The following is a 14,627-nucleotide window of genomic DNA, read 5'->3' as shown; positions in this document are numbered from 1 at the left end:
TTCTGGACAGTTTGCTGATGAGTTGATCATTTGATTCAGGTGTGCTAGAGGAGAAAGATATGGAAAACAGACTGGATAGTGGCTCTTGAGGACCGGACTCGGCCACCCTTGTCTTAAGGGTTAATAAATGCATAAATTACGTCCTAATATAGTCACGTAGCCATGGAAAGTGTCAACTGTAATGAAAATTATTCCTAAAAGGGTAAAACGAAAGATGTATTTTCAAAGGTTTTATTTTGAAAGCCAGAAGTTGTATAGTTTATGTTCCGGCATTTTGACAACGGCGATCTGCGCGCTTAATCTGCTGAGAGGGGTAAATAGCAAGCCGGGGGCAGGTTGTTTTTTTATTTGGTCATTCCTCGGTGTGGAGGCACCTTGCGAGGAAACGTTGACATTTATTTTTAATGGTTGACATGATGACGGCGTCGCCGTGGGACCTCTGGTACTCCACAAGCTGCTGTTTATGCTGTCATGTCCGCACTGGAACCTTCATTTTGGGGGTCTGGTACATGGTAAGCACCGCATAACGGGAGTTATCAATTGCACATGGAATACTTTACCCTTAAATGAGAACATGATCTTAAGACTAATTCTAACCATGTACTGACATCTATACTCTTTCCCCCTAGGCAAAAATGCTTTGTTACTCGTGTGCAAGACGGATATTATAATTAATCGAATTAATAGACCGTATTTGTCTTAAAATGAATGATAAAGTAGTGTTCACGTGCTGTGAAATACTACGAAATTGACACAATATGCAACAAACTTCCCACTGTGTTGATATGAGGGGGGGGGGGGGGTGAAGTCTCATCTCATTTTCTTAACTGCTTTATCCTTATTAGTTGCGCGGGGGGTGCTGGAGACTATGCCAGAGGCGGAGACACCCTGAATCGGTGGCCAGCCAATCGCAGGGCACGAGGAGACGCTCACACTCACACCTAGGGGCAATTTAGAGTGTCCAATCAGCCTACCATGCATGTTTTTGGAATGTGGGAGGAAACCGGAGTACCCAGAAAAAACCCACACAGGCCTGGGAGAACATGCAAAGTCCACACAGGTCGACCGATCTGGATTGGATTTGAACCCAGGACCCCAGAGCTGTGAGACCGACACGCTAACCACTCGCGCCACTGAAAAAGTGATCCACCCAATTCATAAATAAAATGCAGGCCTCCTCGGGTAGCGGTCTGGTTTTACTACAGGATGTTTATTGAATTTGATCTACTAATACTTTTGCATAGTAAGATTTGGTAAGATTAAATATTGTTCATGTCTTTCAAAAATCTATATATATATATTTTTTTATTTGGTGTGTTTGGGGTTTTGTTGGTCAAACCAATCAAGTTGCAACTTGCCTTCTTTGTCCACACTGTTTTCGTTAATCTGCCCATATGTTCTGTGTCCCTAAGATCATCAATGCTGTGGTGTTACTCATCCTGCTCACAGCACTCAGTGATCCTGAGAAGTACCACCTGACCAGCGCTGAGTTGGCGAATGATCTAGATGTGATGGATGATGCCAGTAAGTTGCTCCAAATACTTTTTCATAGTCTCATCAATTTCACAATGCGTCTAAATCAGTGGTTCTTAACCTTGTTGAAGCAACCGAATCCCACCAGTTTCATATACGCATTCACCGAACCCTACTTTAGTGTAAAATAAAATATGATTTTTTTGGTGCAAATTTAAGATATATAAATTCCTTGCAGCACTGTTTGGCCAAGTAATGTCACATGATCATCTGCAGCTAGTGATGGTCAAGCGGGGCATGTTATCGTGTATAGACATGATGACTTAATGTTTCTTGACCTCCGCGGCAGAGGCTCCACCAAACCCCTGAGACCGACTCACCAAAGCCGTTGGGCATTGTTTCCCAACCTTTTTTGAGCTCTGGCACAATTTTTGCATTAAGAAATCTCAAGGGACACCACCATTTGAAAATATTTTAAATTAAAACTATGTCTTGTCCCCTATATTAACAATAGTCATTCTCATCAACCTTTTATCAGCTGGAATCACATAAACCTCCAAAATCTAATTTTTCACACTAACCGAATGTCACCAAAAGTTGATGTCTCCGGACACTGAACAACTTGCGTTTCGAGTGATGCAAAAATAAGTAATGTATTGTTTTTATTTGCATCATTTTATGACTTTTCTCCAAATATTACTTAAATCTCCTAATATTACACAAAAAATGTTGTACTCACCCAGACTTCACGTCAGCAAAAGTTGATGCCCTAGAAACCGAACAACTTCCGGTTTATGTTAGAGAAAAATAAGCAACAAATGATTGTTTCACAATATACATCTTGTAATAGTATAATATATCATTTAACATTCATCATATTTTAATTCTAACCTTGTAATAGTTCCATTTTAATCTCGTTATTTTCATAACAATTTTTCTCTCTGAATATTACATTGAATGACTTCGCCGCGGCACACCTGACCATTACTCACGGCTCAGTGGTTGGCAAACACTGCCCTAGGGTTCGATCGAACCCAGGTTAAAAACCACTGGTCTAAATGAAGCGTGCCAAAAAGATGACAAGTGAAAGGAAATTTAAAAAAATATTTAGTACAAGTTGTAGCAGAACGGCTCAATGTGAACAGGTGTCAGACCTGCATGAGAATCCTCCTTAACAGTGGGAGCAGGTGTGCACTCAGAAAAGTCTGACAAGTGGGTCACAGGAGAACCTTTGGACTTAAGCGTCCTACATTTAAGGGATTAAGCTGCCTATTGATAGCTTTGGCTGCAGACTTTGTGAGTTTCAAGCAAAACAGCACACCCCAGTAGTGTGAAAAGATGGAATTAAAGGAATGTAGATATTCAGTGGCTGGCCTGTCATTGATTATTCCTTTTATAAACTGACACTCCTATAACATGGAAGAAAAGACAATTCTCAATCTATCTTGCATTCACAATTGAGTTTTTTTCTTTGTGGGATTGTTGCATATAAGATAGACATAAGACATTGATTGCTATTTCAATTATAATCAACTCCAAATTACTCGCTTGTAGGGATTCACAAATTCATTCATTCATTTTCTGAACCGCTTATCCTCAAGGATTGCTCACAGCTAATTACAGGCACCAGGTGGGGAGACCCTGGCCAGCCAATCGCAGGGCGCAACCAGACGGACAACCATTCACGCTCGCACTCATAACTAGGGGCAATTTACAGTGCTCAACCAGTCTACCCTTCATATTTTTGGGATGTGGGAGGAAACCGGAGTACCCAGAGAAAACCCACGCAAGCCCGGGGAGAACATGCAAACTCCACACAGTGAGGACCGCCTTCACAAATTCACTCATTTACAGTATGTTTTGAGACCATCTGGTGGAATCTTGATGTTTATGGAAAGAATCTGAAGTGAGTTAATGAGATTTATTTAAGCAAATGTAGTTTGTTGCGGCCATCTTTAGGCAAATACGGACACTTCATTGATTTGCAGATTTTTGCTCTTCACCGCAATGCTTAATTTATACGTAAAGGATGATGAGTTAGACACAAATCCTGGAACACTTAGAGATTGGACTGAAGTTCAACACGTAAATGTCAGGATTTAGCAGGGTTGTGGATGCGTAGCAGGACCCAAATGCGGGGAAGCAAGCATGGACAGTGAGTGGAGTGCGCTAACAAAAACTTTAATGTCTGTGGCAGGATTATCAAAAAATAACAAAACTTTGAAATCAAATAAGAAAATCAAACCTGACAGGGAGTACATGGGGAAACGAGGATCACAGCACATGGGCATAGAAAACGCAGACGAGCCGACAAGGACTGACAAACACATAGGGTTTAACTAGAGAGACATGGGTTGATGATACAGCAGGTGAACTCAATGGCAATCACATGGACAGGTCACACGGGGGAAGCATTCTCACCCTCTTGCTACTGTCACAATGACATTTCCCGAATACGGGATGAATAAAGTTATCCAATCCAATCCAAACATAACAAAACCAGTCCCGAACAGTAAATGTACTCTTGCCATGCTGAGGGGATTACAAGCCTCAATTTAAGATGCAAGGGGTGGGATCGATTTCTCCTTGGTGGTGCAAATGGTCGTCTGTCTCTTGATGTGCCCTACTGCTGACTAGCGACCAGTCTAGGGTGTAGTAAGCCTTTCACTCTAAGTTTGCTGGGATAGGCTCCAGCAATTCCCGCAGCCCTTGCGAGTATACGCGGTATGGAAGATGAATGAATGAATGTGAGCAAGTCATTTATGACAGAGTCGTCCACTAGGGTGACGGAGCAGCCCAAACAAGACCCTAAATATAGACTGTACTCCCTGTGACACATACGACTGTACACCAACCCACCAGTCTAACCCTCGATACCTCATCAGAGCCAGGAACATCATCGGGGACCCATACCACCCTGGTCACAATCTGTTCCAGCTGCTGCCCTCTGGCAGACGCTATAGGTCCCACAAAGTACGGACAAATAGGCTTAAGGACAGTTTTTTTCCCACATGCATCAGGACTCTAAACTTGCGGTAACACGACACACAATCCTTTCTCCATAATAACTTCGGGGTGAGGTAATATGAATAGACATTGGGCAGTGATCTGCCTCCTATTGGGTGACTGAAAGTAAGTGAAAGACAGTGAGAGGTAAGTGATCTGCTCGGGGGGTGATGCGATGTATCCATCATGGCAGAATGCCAAATTCTGAGTCCGAAATTATCACTTATTTGGGTCTTTTGCCGGGAAAACGCACCTTATGGAGAAGCACTACCAATTTCGTCAGACGCAGTTTCTGGGTATGATGACAATTAGGCTTTTTTGTCGAGTCAATGATGATGACAAAGCCTATGTCCGATTATTATTATAATACATTATTGTGACGAAAGGATTTTTCAGACTCAAAAATAATTCTCAGGTAATGACTTGGTAGTTCAACAGAAGATCAATAATTATTATAGAATTGAGCACCTTATGCCCATTTTATTGTTATAGATTGGCCATTTGAGAAAGGGGCTCCACCCATGTGAGATATAGATGTTTCTGCATAGTGGGCCGTCTTTGTAATCGAGCCGCATGTTCTCAGGCAATTTTTTAATATTATTTGCCATTTTTAATCCTAGTATAGGGTAGGTCGTATTTGACATGATTTACAACTCATGACATATTTGCTTTATCTTGCAAATACAAGAAGTTTGTTCTGTTTTTCTGCTCCAGATATGTGCATTGCTTCAGCTATCTCTCTGCTGATGATACTCATATGTGGAATGGCAACATATGGTGCTTATAAGGTAAATTCGATACTTTGTATTGTTCTATTTATGGATGGGTTTTGGGTCATATAATTAGAAGCTTGTGAAAAAGTGCTAACTTTTTCAATCATTGCAGAGTGTCAGATCATACATTACATTGAATTATTACACACCAGCTGGTTATGCCTAACAGCTTGTGGTTTCAAATAATTTTCTCTATCGGTCATAATGTGATATTCAAATTTTCTAAGATGCTGACTTTTAGGGATTCATTAACTATAAGCCATAATCATCCCACGCAGGCCCGGGGAGAACATGCAAACTCCACACAGGTGGACCGACCTGTATTTGAACCAAGGTCCCCCACTGTGAGGCCGATGTGCTAACCACTCAGCCGCCGGGCCGCTCGTTATGCATGTAATCATATCCTAGGAGACGATACATGTGTTATTTATTTGAGTACTGACTGATTTGTGCTACATTACATTTGAAGTAAACACAATTCAAATTTTCAAGTTTTCATCAGTAACCTTTTATTATTTATCACTTCACACATTAATTTAAGTTAATGCCCTATACTTGATAAAATGAGTTGTGCGAAAGTGTATGATGAATTTTGGGCAAAGCTTACATTTAGGACTAAGCAGACCTTGGTAGGGGGTACACGGTCGATTGGTCGCCGGTCTTTTGGTCGCCCGGAAGGTAAGTGATAATTACCATTTAAATCTTTGCTCAAATCCCCTAAATACAAACTGTGAATTACTATTTAGTCAAACTTAATGCCCTAGTAATTATTAGGCTAAAGAAAAGCTCCAAATTTCCCGGACTTTTATTGTTTTTTGTTGGAGAACTTGTTAAGACCCTGACTGACGTACCTTCCTAAGGGGAGAACTCATGTACATACAAACTCTTTTACACTCACATGTTGGCTCAGTGAAACTGCTCATGGCCATTGTTGGCTTTTATTGATGCGTAGAACGTGTTGTTTTACCTTGTTTTGTCGCCGGTCTTTTGGTCGTCGGTATTTTGGTCTCCGGTCTTTTGGTCGCCCGTTGTCGCGATCGGGGCGACCAAAAGACCGGCGACCAAAAGACCGGCGACCAATCGACCACACACGTTGGTAGGGTGGGGTTAACTTGTGCTAGAAATGTAAATTGTGCTAAATTAAAATGTTCTGCTAACTTTTTTTCCATTTACTTACAGTGGAGGTGCTTGTGTCAAATGATCTTAAAATTTCCAATGTAAATTTCTCTTGCAGCTGCGCGCTGCCTGGATTATTCCCTTTTTCTGCTACCAGATCTTTGACTTTGCACTCAACACACTGGTTGCTGTAAGCATTGTGGTTTATCCAAACACGATACAGGATTACCTGCAGCAGTTGGTAAGAAACCGGCCTAGCATTCGCCATGTACATAATGGGATGTCACTTTTACATGCTCGTGAGATGCATGCTTTGCCTTGTCCTCTGTAGCCCGATAATTTCCCTTACAAAGACGAGATTGCAGCCCTGAGTAACGTGTGCTTGGTTCTGGTCGTACTGATATTCATCAGCTGTATTTTGGGCTTTAAGGTACGTTCTCATCAATTAAGTCAGTGCTTTTCAATTATTTTCTGTTGCACTCACCTTCAGGAAGAATTAAATATTTTGCAGGCCGTCAGTTTTCTGTAGTAGCTGTTACAAAGCGTGGTTATGATGTTTAATAATAAAATGAGGCATTATTCAATACAACGGGGAGTTCGCGGATGGGAGAGAGAGAGACTTGACGCTCGTAACGTAACATAAACTATAACACATTAACTTAGATTCCTATACACACACTTGAAAAAAAGTTTTAATCTTACGTTACGCTAAATTTAAACCTTATGGAATAACCAAGGCAAAGAGGCGAATGTATTCCACCGCGACCTTCGAGGTGAACTTTCTGCTTCTCCATACGTATTGGCGAGCCAGCTCAGTCACGTGTACACTATCATGTTTTTCGACTATTTCATGCTTAATCTCGATTGTCATCATATGCCTTTTTTTCGCACTACCCTCCATTGCACCGGCTTGCTTTGGACCCATTGTTTTCCCTTAATTGTGCACTGACTAACGAAAAAAAAAACACGGAAAAAATGCAACGCCCCACCCAGTGCTCGTAGATATCTTTTCATGAGGGAGATGCAGCATGAAAGACAGTGTGGTGAAATCAGAAAGCAGCCTCTCGCAGCCTGGCCCATTGGCTGTCTCGTATACTCGTATCGTAATGTGTTTTATGGTATTTATATGACTCAAATGTTTTGGGACTTTGTTGCACATGTTACAATGACAATAAATATTCTATTCAACATTCTAATATCACAGTTTCCCAGAGGGCTACATGACCTGATTAATATTTGGGAACACTGGAATGTCCATCTTTATTTGGAAAAGTAAATGCATTCCCGTTACTGCAGTTGCTCTTAAACTAGGAGTGTGATAATGTTAGCACCTCTCAAATTTTGTATTTATCATGAACTTAGAAAGAAATGATTCATTTTGCATTGTTCAGTATGTCCTATTTTTTTCTGTTGCCAGCTTTATCTGATAGCCTGCGTGTGGAACTGCTACAGATATGTGTGCAGCCGTGGCACTGCTGAAATCCTGCTCTATGTCACAACCAATGACACAACGGTATGTTACAAAAATTGGAAATAGTCAACCCAATGATACCAAGGAGTTTTACATCATTGCAAACTGCAACCACAGTCATGAAAGTCATGTGAGATTCATTGCTCTCGATAAAATCTGTGAATTAAAGCATTACATAATTGCTGCAATTCATGTAGGCTAGCCTTGATGCTAATGCATGTTTTCTTTGTCAACACACTTTTGCATGTTTTAACCGTCCGAGCTACAATACAATTCTAGAGGAGAAGAAAGCGTGTTTCTGAGGGAAAAGGTGCAATTCCCAAACATACAGCCTGCTGGTGCATTCAAATGTAAAAGTCCCAATAAACAAAATTGTGTATACGTACATTCATTCCAGAAGGAAGTAGTGTGTTCTTTACAGTATTGACTTTTCAGTGGATCTATGTAATTAACCATTTTGGAATTTAATTAAACCAAATGTCCAAACTGGTATAGGAAGGATCAATCACAGTAACAAGCAGGGAAATAGTTTATTTTAAGAAGATTTTTTATATATCACTGGAATTAGTACCACATGTCTTTTTTTATGTTATATATATATATGCATATACATATATATATATATATATATATATATATATATATATATATATATATGTATATGTGTATATGTGTATATGCATATGCATATATATATATATATATATATATATATATATATATATACATATATACATATACATATACATACAGACGCTCCCCTACTTACGAACATTCAACTTACGAACAACGGTACATACGAACATGTCTGCAAATTGCGTTTAAGTCCAAAAATGTTCGCAAGTCCAAATTTGTATTTCGCGCCTTTTTCGGAGTAGTACTTCTTTCCGCCGCTAATACCGACGTCTGGCGCTGTGAGAGCTCAGCTCACCCAGCATCTACCTTCTTCTTCGTTGCAATGCGGAAGTGCGTGAATGTATCTCCAGTGTGCAAAGAACCTTTTTCATTTATATCATTAAATATCTCATGCATCCAATATTGAATATGGTTGGTAAAAAGCTAAAGGCTTCTATTGAGGGAGTTGCAAGGAAGAGGCAAGCCATTTCATTTGAAACGAGTGGCAATAATAACGAAACTTGATGCGCGTGAGAGTGGTGAGCGTTTCACGGGCATTGAATCGTTCGACCGTCAGTACCATTTATAAACAGAAAGATCGAGCAGCAGGACCCAAATATTGAACGTTGCACAAAGTTTGCAAATCAATTGAATGATGCCATACAGTGCTACCGCATCATTTATGATGAAAAAAAGAAGAAAACTGTGCAATCGTCATTAGGTCGCTTCTTTTGGCCAGTTTCTAATACATAAATCTCTCTCTCTCTCTCTCTACAGTACTGTACATATTCTCTCCATTTTATTAAATGTTTTTTTTTCAGTACAAACCAATGCGTGTTACTTATACAAGCCTTAAACATACAAATGCACTTATATAAACCTTCAATATACTTATATCGGCCTTAAACATAAATTATAATACAAAATATAGCACTGAATCAACTTACAAACAAATTCAACTTATGAACAATCGCTCGGAACCAATTGCGTTCGTAAGTAGGGGAGCGTCTGTATACATATACAGTGGTACCTCGACATACGAGCGTAATCCGTTCCGAGATCGTATGACGAGGTTCTCGTAACTCGAGCGGACGTTTCCCATTGAAATGAATGGAAAAAAATTTAATTCGTTCCAGCCCTCTGAAAAAACACCAAAAACAGGATATTGGATTGGAAAAATGTTTTATTTCTTCTAATTACCCATCTATTAACCAAGTAACACATAACTAGTGGTTTAATAGAAATAAAGTGTTTAATCTAACTAAAATTGGGCGGATTTCGCCGAGGGGAGAGGGGCACAAAAGGGGTGGGGGGCTTCAGGTTTTTTTTCCACACAATGCACTCGTAAACGGAACAAACACTCCACCCTCACGTTCGCTATCGATGGGCTGTTTGCTGTCGTACTATTCCCTTCAAAATATTCCGAAAATGATGCACACAAATGTCCTCACAATCGGATAACGCACGACCACTTGCCAACGAGCAGCAGTCTTTTATCAGCGATCGCTCCGCTGCTCATGGGAGCTTCGGGGGCGCTGGCTAGCGGCTCCTTTTAGCTTGTAGCCTCTGTGGTCGCATCCCCTCGAACGGCGCCTATGATAGAGTTGCTACCGTGGTTGCTATTGCGGGGAGTTGCGAGCCAGTGCCCCTGATGTTCTTATGAGCAGCCAACGGGCAGCAGTCTTTTATCAGCGATCGCTCCGCTGCTTATGGGAGCTTCGGGGGCGCTGCCTAGCGGCTCCTTTTAGCTTGTAGCATCTGTGTTCGCATCCCCTCGAACGGCGCCTATGATAGAGTTGCTACCGGGGATGCTGTTGCGAGCCAGTGCCCCTGATGTTCTTATGAGCAGCCAATGAGAAGTAATATAATACTCCTCGTATTAGATAAAAATAACAGGAAATGCAGCAGCTGAGCTTACCCACGTATTGATTGTGGGTAAAGTTTTATTCTGAGTGCCATTGCCTGTCGGCGTTGTGTGCACGAGTATACTTCATTACCCAGAAAGCCCTCTTTTCCCCGCGCATGCGCGTTGTGCGTTTCCTGGTCTGAATAACTCATCCGGTGCTCGTAAATATTGTTATACACGAAACATATGCAAAAAAAAAATGCCATGGCCACCTGGCTTGGTCGCATCACGAAATTTTGACCGCATCACGGGCGAATTATTCGATCGAGATTTCCCCCGTAAGACGAGCATTTTGTATCACGAGCGGTCGTATGACGAGGTACCACTGTATATACAGTATCGTGACAACAATAGTCTTGAGGTGTGAATATCCCTGCGTCATATAGTCCTCTGCAACTTATATGAATAAATACTCTTTTCTTTTATAATTTGGTTGGTGCAGTTTATAGCTGTGTGCATATTATAGTCCAAAAATCAAAGTAGTAAACACTATATGGTAGAGAGGAAGTAGTGAACAGAAAGCAGGACTGGAGATGCTACCACAGAAAATAACGTTTTACACAAAAATACATTTTCGTCCACACGACAATGAATTTTGAGCACACAGAACATATACTAGGCAGTCATAACACTCCTTTTTGAATGATATTTTGTGGGTTTTTTACATGGTTTCTTCCGTTATGTAGTGTGTAAGTCAGGGGTGGCCAAGTCCGGTCCTCAAGAGCCCCTATCCAGTCTATTTTCCATGTCTCCCTCCACCAACACACCAGGATCAAATAATCGGGATCGGTTTGAATCTTCTGGACAGCTTGCTGAGAAGTTGATCATATGATTCAGGTGTGGTAGAGGAGGGAGATATGTAAAACAGACTGGGACCGGACTTGGCCACCCCTGGTTTAAGGAATTGTGTCACAACACCATGCATACTGCTTAAACACTATACAACAGTGGTCTCAAACCGATCCTCAAAGGGCTGCAGGGGGTGCAGGTTTTCATTCAAACCGAACAAGTGGACACCTTTTGCAAGTGTAATCAGTTGATTGCAGCCAGGTGGTACTTATTTTAGAAGACCCCTCTTTGGTTAAACTAGCGACACTCGGTTGGTTGAAACAAAGACCAAGACCCACTGCGGACCTTTGTGGAATCGGTTTGAGACCCCTGCATAGTATCCAATTTCAATGTACATGCCCTTGTCTTTTTTTCTGTTCAGGTCTTGCTTCCTCCCTCTGAAGATGTTCTCAGTGTCCCTCATAAACAGGGTGCTCCTCTGTCCTCATCCAGAATGACAGCATGAGAATACAGTGGTACCTTGCGATACGAGCTTAATGCGTTCCGGGACTGAGCTCGTATGTTGATTTACTCGTATCTCAAATCAACATTCGCATAGAAATAATAATTTAAATTAACTTGGATTACGATACAGACAATCAAAAATAAATTCAATCTAACTTTACACTAAACTTAATTCTAATTTTGTTTTAAATTTTTATACCTTTCTTCGCCACTCTCAGTTGGCTCTATTTGCCCCGCCTCCAACCTGACTTTCAGCTGCAATTTTTAAAAGGAACCTATCGAGGGTTGTTTGCTTTTGTCTTCCCTTCAAAATATTCAAAAAAGGATGCACACAAATGTCCTCACAATAGGATAACGCATGACCATTTTCCAATGGGAAGTAGTATACTCCTCTTGTATTGGCGAGCAAGCTCCGCAACGCAGACACCATTCTGCACTGATTAACGAGGAGAAAAAAAACACTGAAAAATGCAACACTCCACTCCGCCCAGTGCTCGTAGAGACATTTACACGAGGGAGTTGCGGGGAGAAAGACAGCAGCCTCTCGTGTCGGCTGTAAGCTCGTATATCAAAATGCGTCTCGTATCTCAAGGTAAATATTTGCTCGAAATTTTACTCGTATCTAAAATTGCTCATATGTAGATGTATTCGTATGTCAAGGTACCACTGTATTTCCAGGATCATGTGTTCTGCCTGGCACCTAATCGTGATGCAATCCATGTGCACACCACACTGCCTCTCTGTTGTCTCTTACCGTATTTACTCGCATATAAGCCACCCCGCATATAAGCCGCACCCTTATAGTTGCTTTAAAATCGTTGAATTTTACAATTTCTCACGTATAGGATGCCCCCTGAGTCACAATTTTCACCTCCATATTCACGGTTTTAATACGGAGTACAAATGTGTTACTTTGAAGGGAAAATAATAAGAAAAATCATCGCACGTGGTATTTCTGAGATACTGTATGAATCAAAAGCACATTATTAGGGTCAATATCATAAGGAATTAATGTATCCAGTAATGGTTGTTTTCTTACCGCAAACAGAAAATAACCAACAAATAGTAAATGTTACTTTATTGACTACTGGTGAAAAACAGTATAGCAAGCCTTGTACGCATGTAAGACGTCAACTTTTTTTGTTACAAATACGGCTTATATGCGAGAAAATATGGTATGTTGTTTCTCAACACTTTCAGAAACAGTCATCATACACCTATCCTTTTTTTTAAAATAAATGTTTTATGTACGTATTTATTTTTTTATAGTATTCATAACAACAACTGTAAAATTTGGGGCCCGTGGGACAAAGACTAGCTAAAAATTGGATTTTGGCAATAAATTAAAAAAAAATGAATAAAAAATAATAACTTTAAAAAGTAAATCAAAATAAACTAGAAATATTTCCAAGAAGAGAAGAAAGGCAAAAATTCTAATTAGTGTTTTTTATGTATTGTTTTATGACAATCCTCGTGACCTGGATCAATCACTCGCTTTTATACCCTTTCAGTTAAAATTGATTGGACATCTACTGCCGTCAATTGATGTCTCTATCAATTTTGCTCTTTTACTAACTCCCACAATACATACTCTGTGAATAAGGCTGGCAGTGGCTGTGGTAAGGTATAATAACTTTTGACAACACTTCCCTAAAGGATTAATCCCAACTCCGTACAATTTGAAGAATTCCCAAATAGTTTTATGCATTCCAGTTTGGTATTGAAGGTATATTCATACATGAGAGATTATATTTTTATTAATTCTTTGTTTGCTCTTTGTGTGACTTTCATATTCAAGCAATTAATGCACATAGTAAAGAGTGGAGAGTTGAATTGTGTTTCAACTGTCACTGCTAGTAATCAGGCTAGGAATGCATTTATTTATACGACAGTGTACTCTCTGATGGGCTACACCTTTGACATAGAAAATTGACTAAAACGTGTTTTAGGACTGTCCTAATGTTGATGTTGCCGTGGGTGATTATACCGTTCTTTTGCTGTGAATAAAAAAAATACTCTGAATGATAAGTATATTTTGGGTGATTTGAAAAACTTTCACACATTTGTACCAGAAAGTTACTTATTGACGTCATCAGGTTGAATGACTATGTGATACCCATTTGTGTATTTTCCAATTAAGACCAATGTTCTGCTATGTGGATACGTGTTTCATCGCGGTTTGTTTTCCGCCCTGCTGGGATGTGCAATTAAACTAAAAATGTGGTGTTTTCTTGTGCATTAAACCCAAATTTTAGATGCTTGTATGCATGTTATTTCAATCACAATATACAATGAGCTTCCCCTACATATTGCATCCTACACACAATTTGGCCTTAGAATTATTAGTTACCTGTTTTTTTCCATATTCTCAGCCTAAATGACATATTCTCTTGTGAAAAAAAATATTTGAAAGAAAAAAATATTTCTTTGAATAATCTAAATCAATTTAGTATACTGGAATATACAAATGTTATTTAATGTTACCAGTAACTTAAAATGGATGTGATGAGAAATTGTCCACCACAATTTGAAAACCACTTTTAATTTCACCTCGGGTCAATGACGAATTTAAGATTTTCGAAATAGTATTCTATAGCATTCAGAATAGCATTGTGTATGTTGTTCTGCCTGGTTTGCTGGATTAAAAAGTATAGTAACACAACATTTTAACATTATACACCCAGTAGTTTATGATTGGAGGGTTTTTCCTTGATGTGCCTACTTGAAGCTATGTCAACCAGGCTGCAACTGCTGGAGAACAAACTTGTAAAAATATAAAATATCTGATGTTGGAGTCCCTGATCTAACCTGCAGCATTTAATTGTATGCTGCCAATTTTGTATCTACCATAATAAATCCAATCATTTCTTCTGCAGCTAACTCAACCCCTATTGTCTATATTTTATTGTAAAATAAAAAACAAAAGTCAAAGTATTATTTTTCTGACTGGTGACAACAAATATCACCAAGTTGC

General features: G+C 39.8%; 1 protein-coding gene across 1 annotated transcript; it reads left to right on the top strand.

The window, feature by feature from the left end:
• Window positions 1-102: 102 nt before the first annotated feature.
• LOC144073607 (lysosomal-associated transmembrane protein 4B-like) lies at window positions 103-13,913 on the top strand. Its single transcript, XM_077599580.1, has 7 exons — window positions 103-512; window positions 1,413-1,524; window positions 5,194-5,267; window positions 6,487-6,609; window positions 6,700-6,798; window positions 7,786-7,881; window positions 11,571-13,913. Exons 1-7 carry the CDS (start codon window positions 405-407, stop codon window positions 11,652-11,654), a joined length of 696 nt encoding a protein of 231 aa, XP_077455706.1. The 5' UTR covers window positions 103-404; the 3' UTR covers window positions 11,655-13,913.
• The last annotated feature ends 714 nt before the right edge of the window (window positions 13,914-14,627 follow it).

The sequence above is a fragment of the Stigmatopora argus genome, chromosome 4 (assembly GCF_051989625.1).
Source record: "Stigmatopora argus isolate UIUO_Sarg chromosome 4, RoL_Sarg_1.0, whole genome shotgun sequence".
NCBI lineage: Eukaryota > Metazoa > Chordata > Actinopteri > Syngnathiformes > Syngnathidae > Stigmatopora > Stigmatopora argus.
The sequence above is the reverse complement of the archived record's forward strand: the minus strand, read 5'-3'. Positions and strand labels throughout refer to the sequence as shown.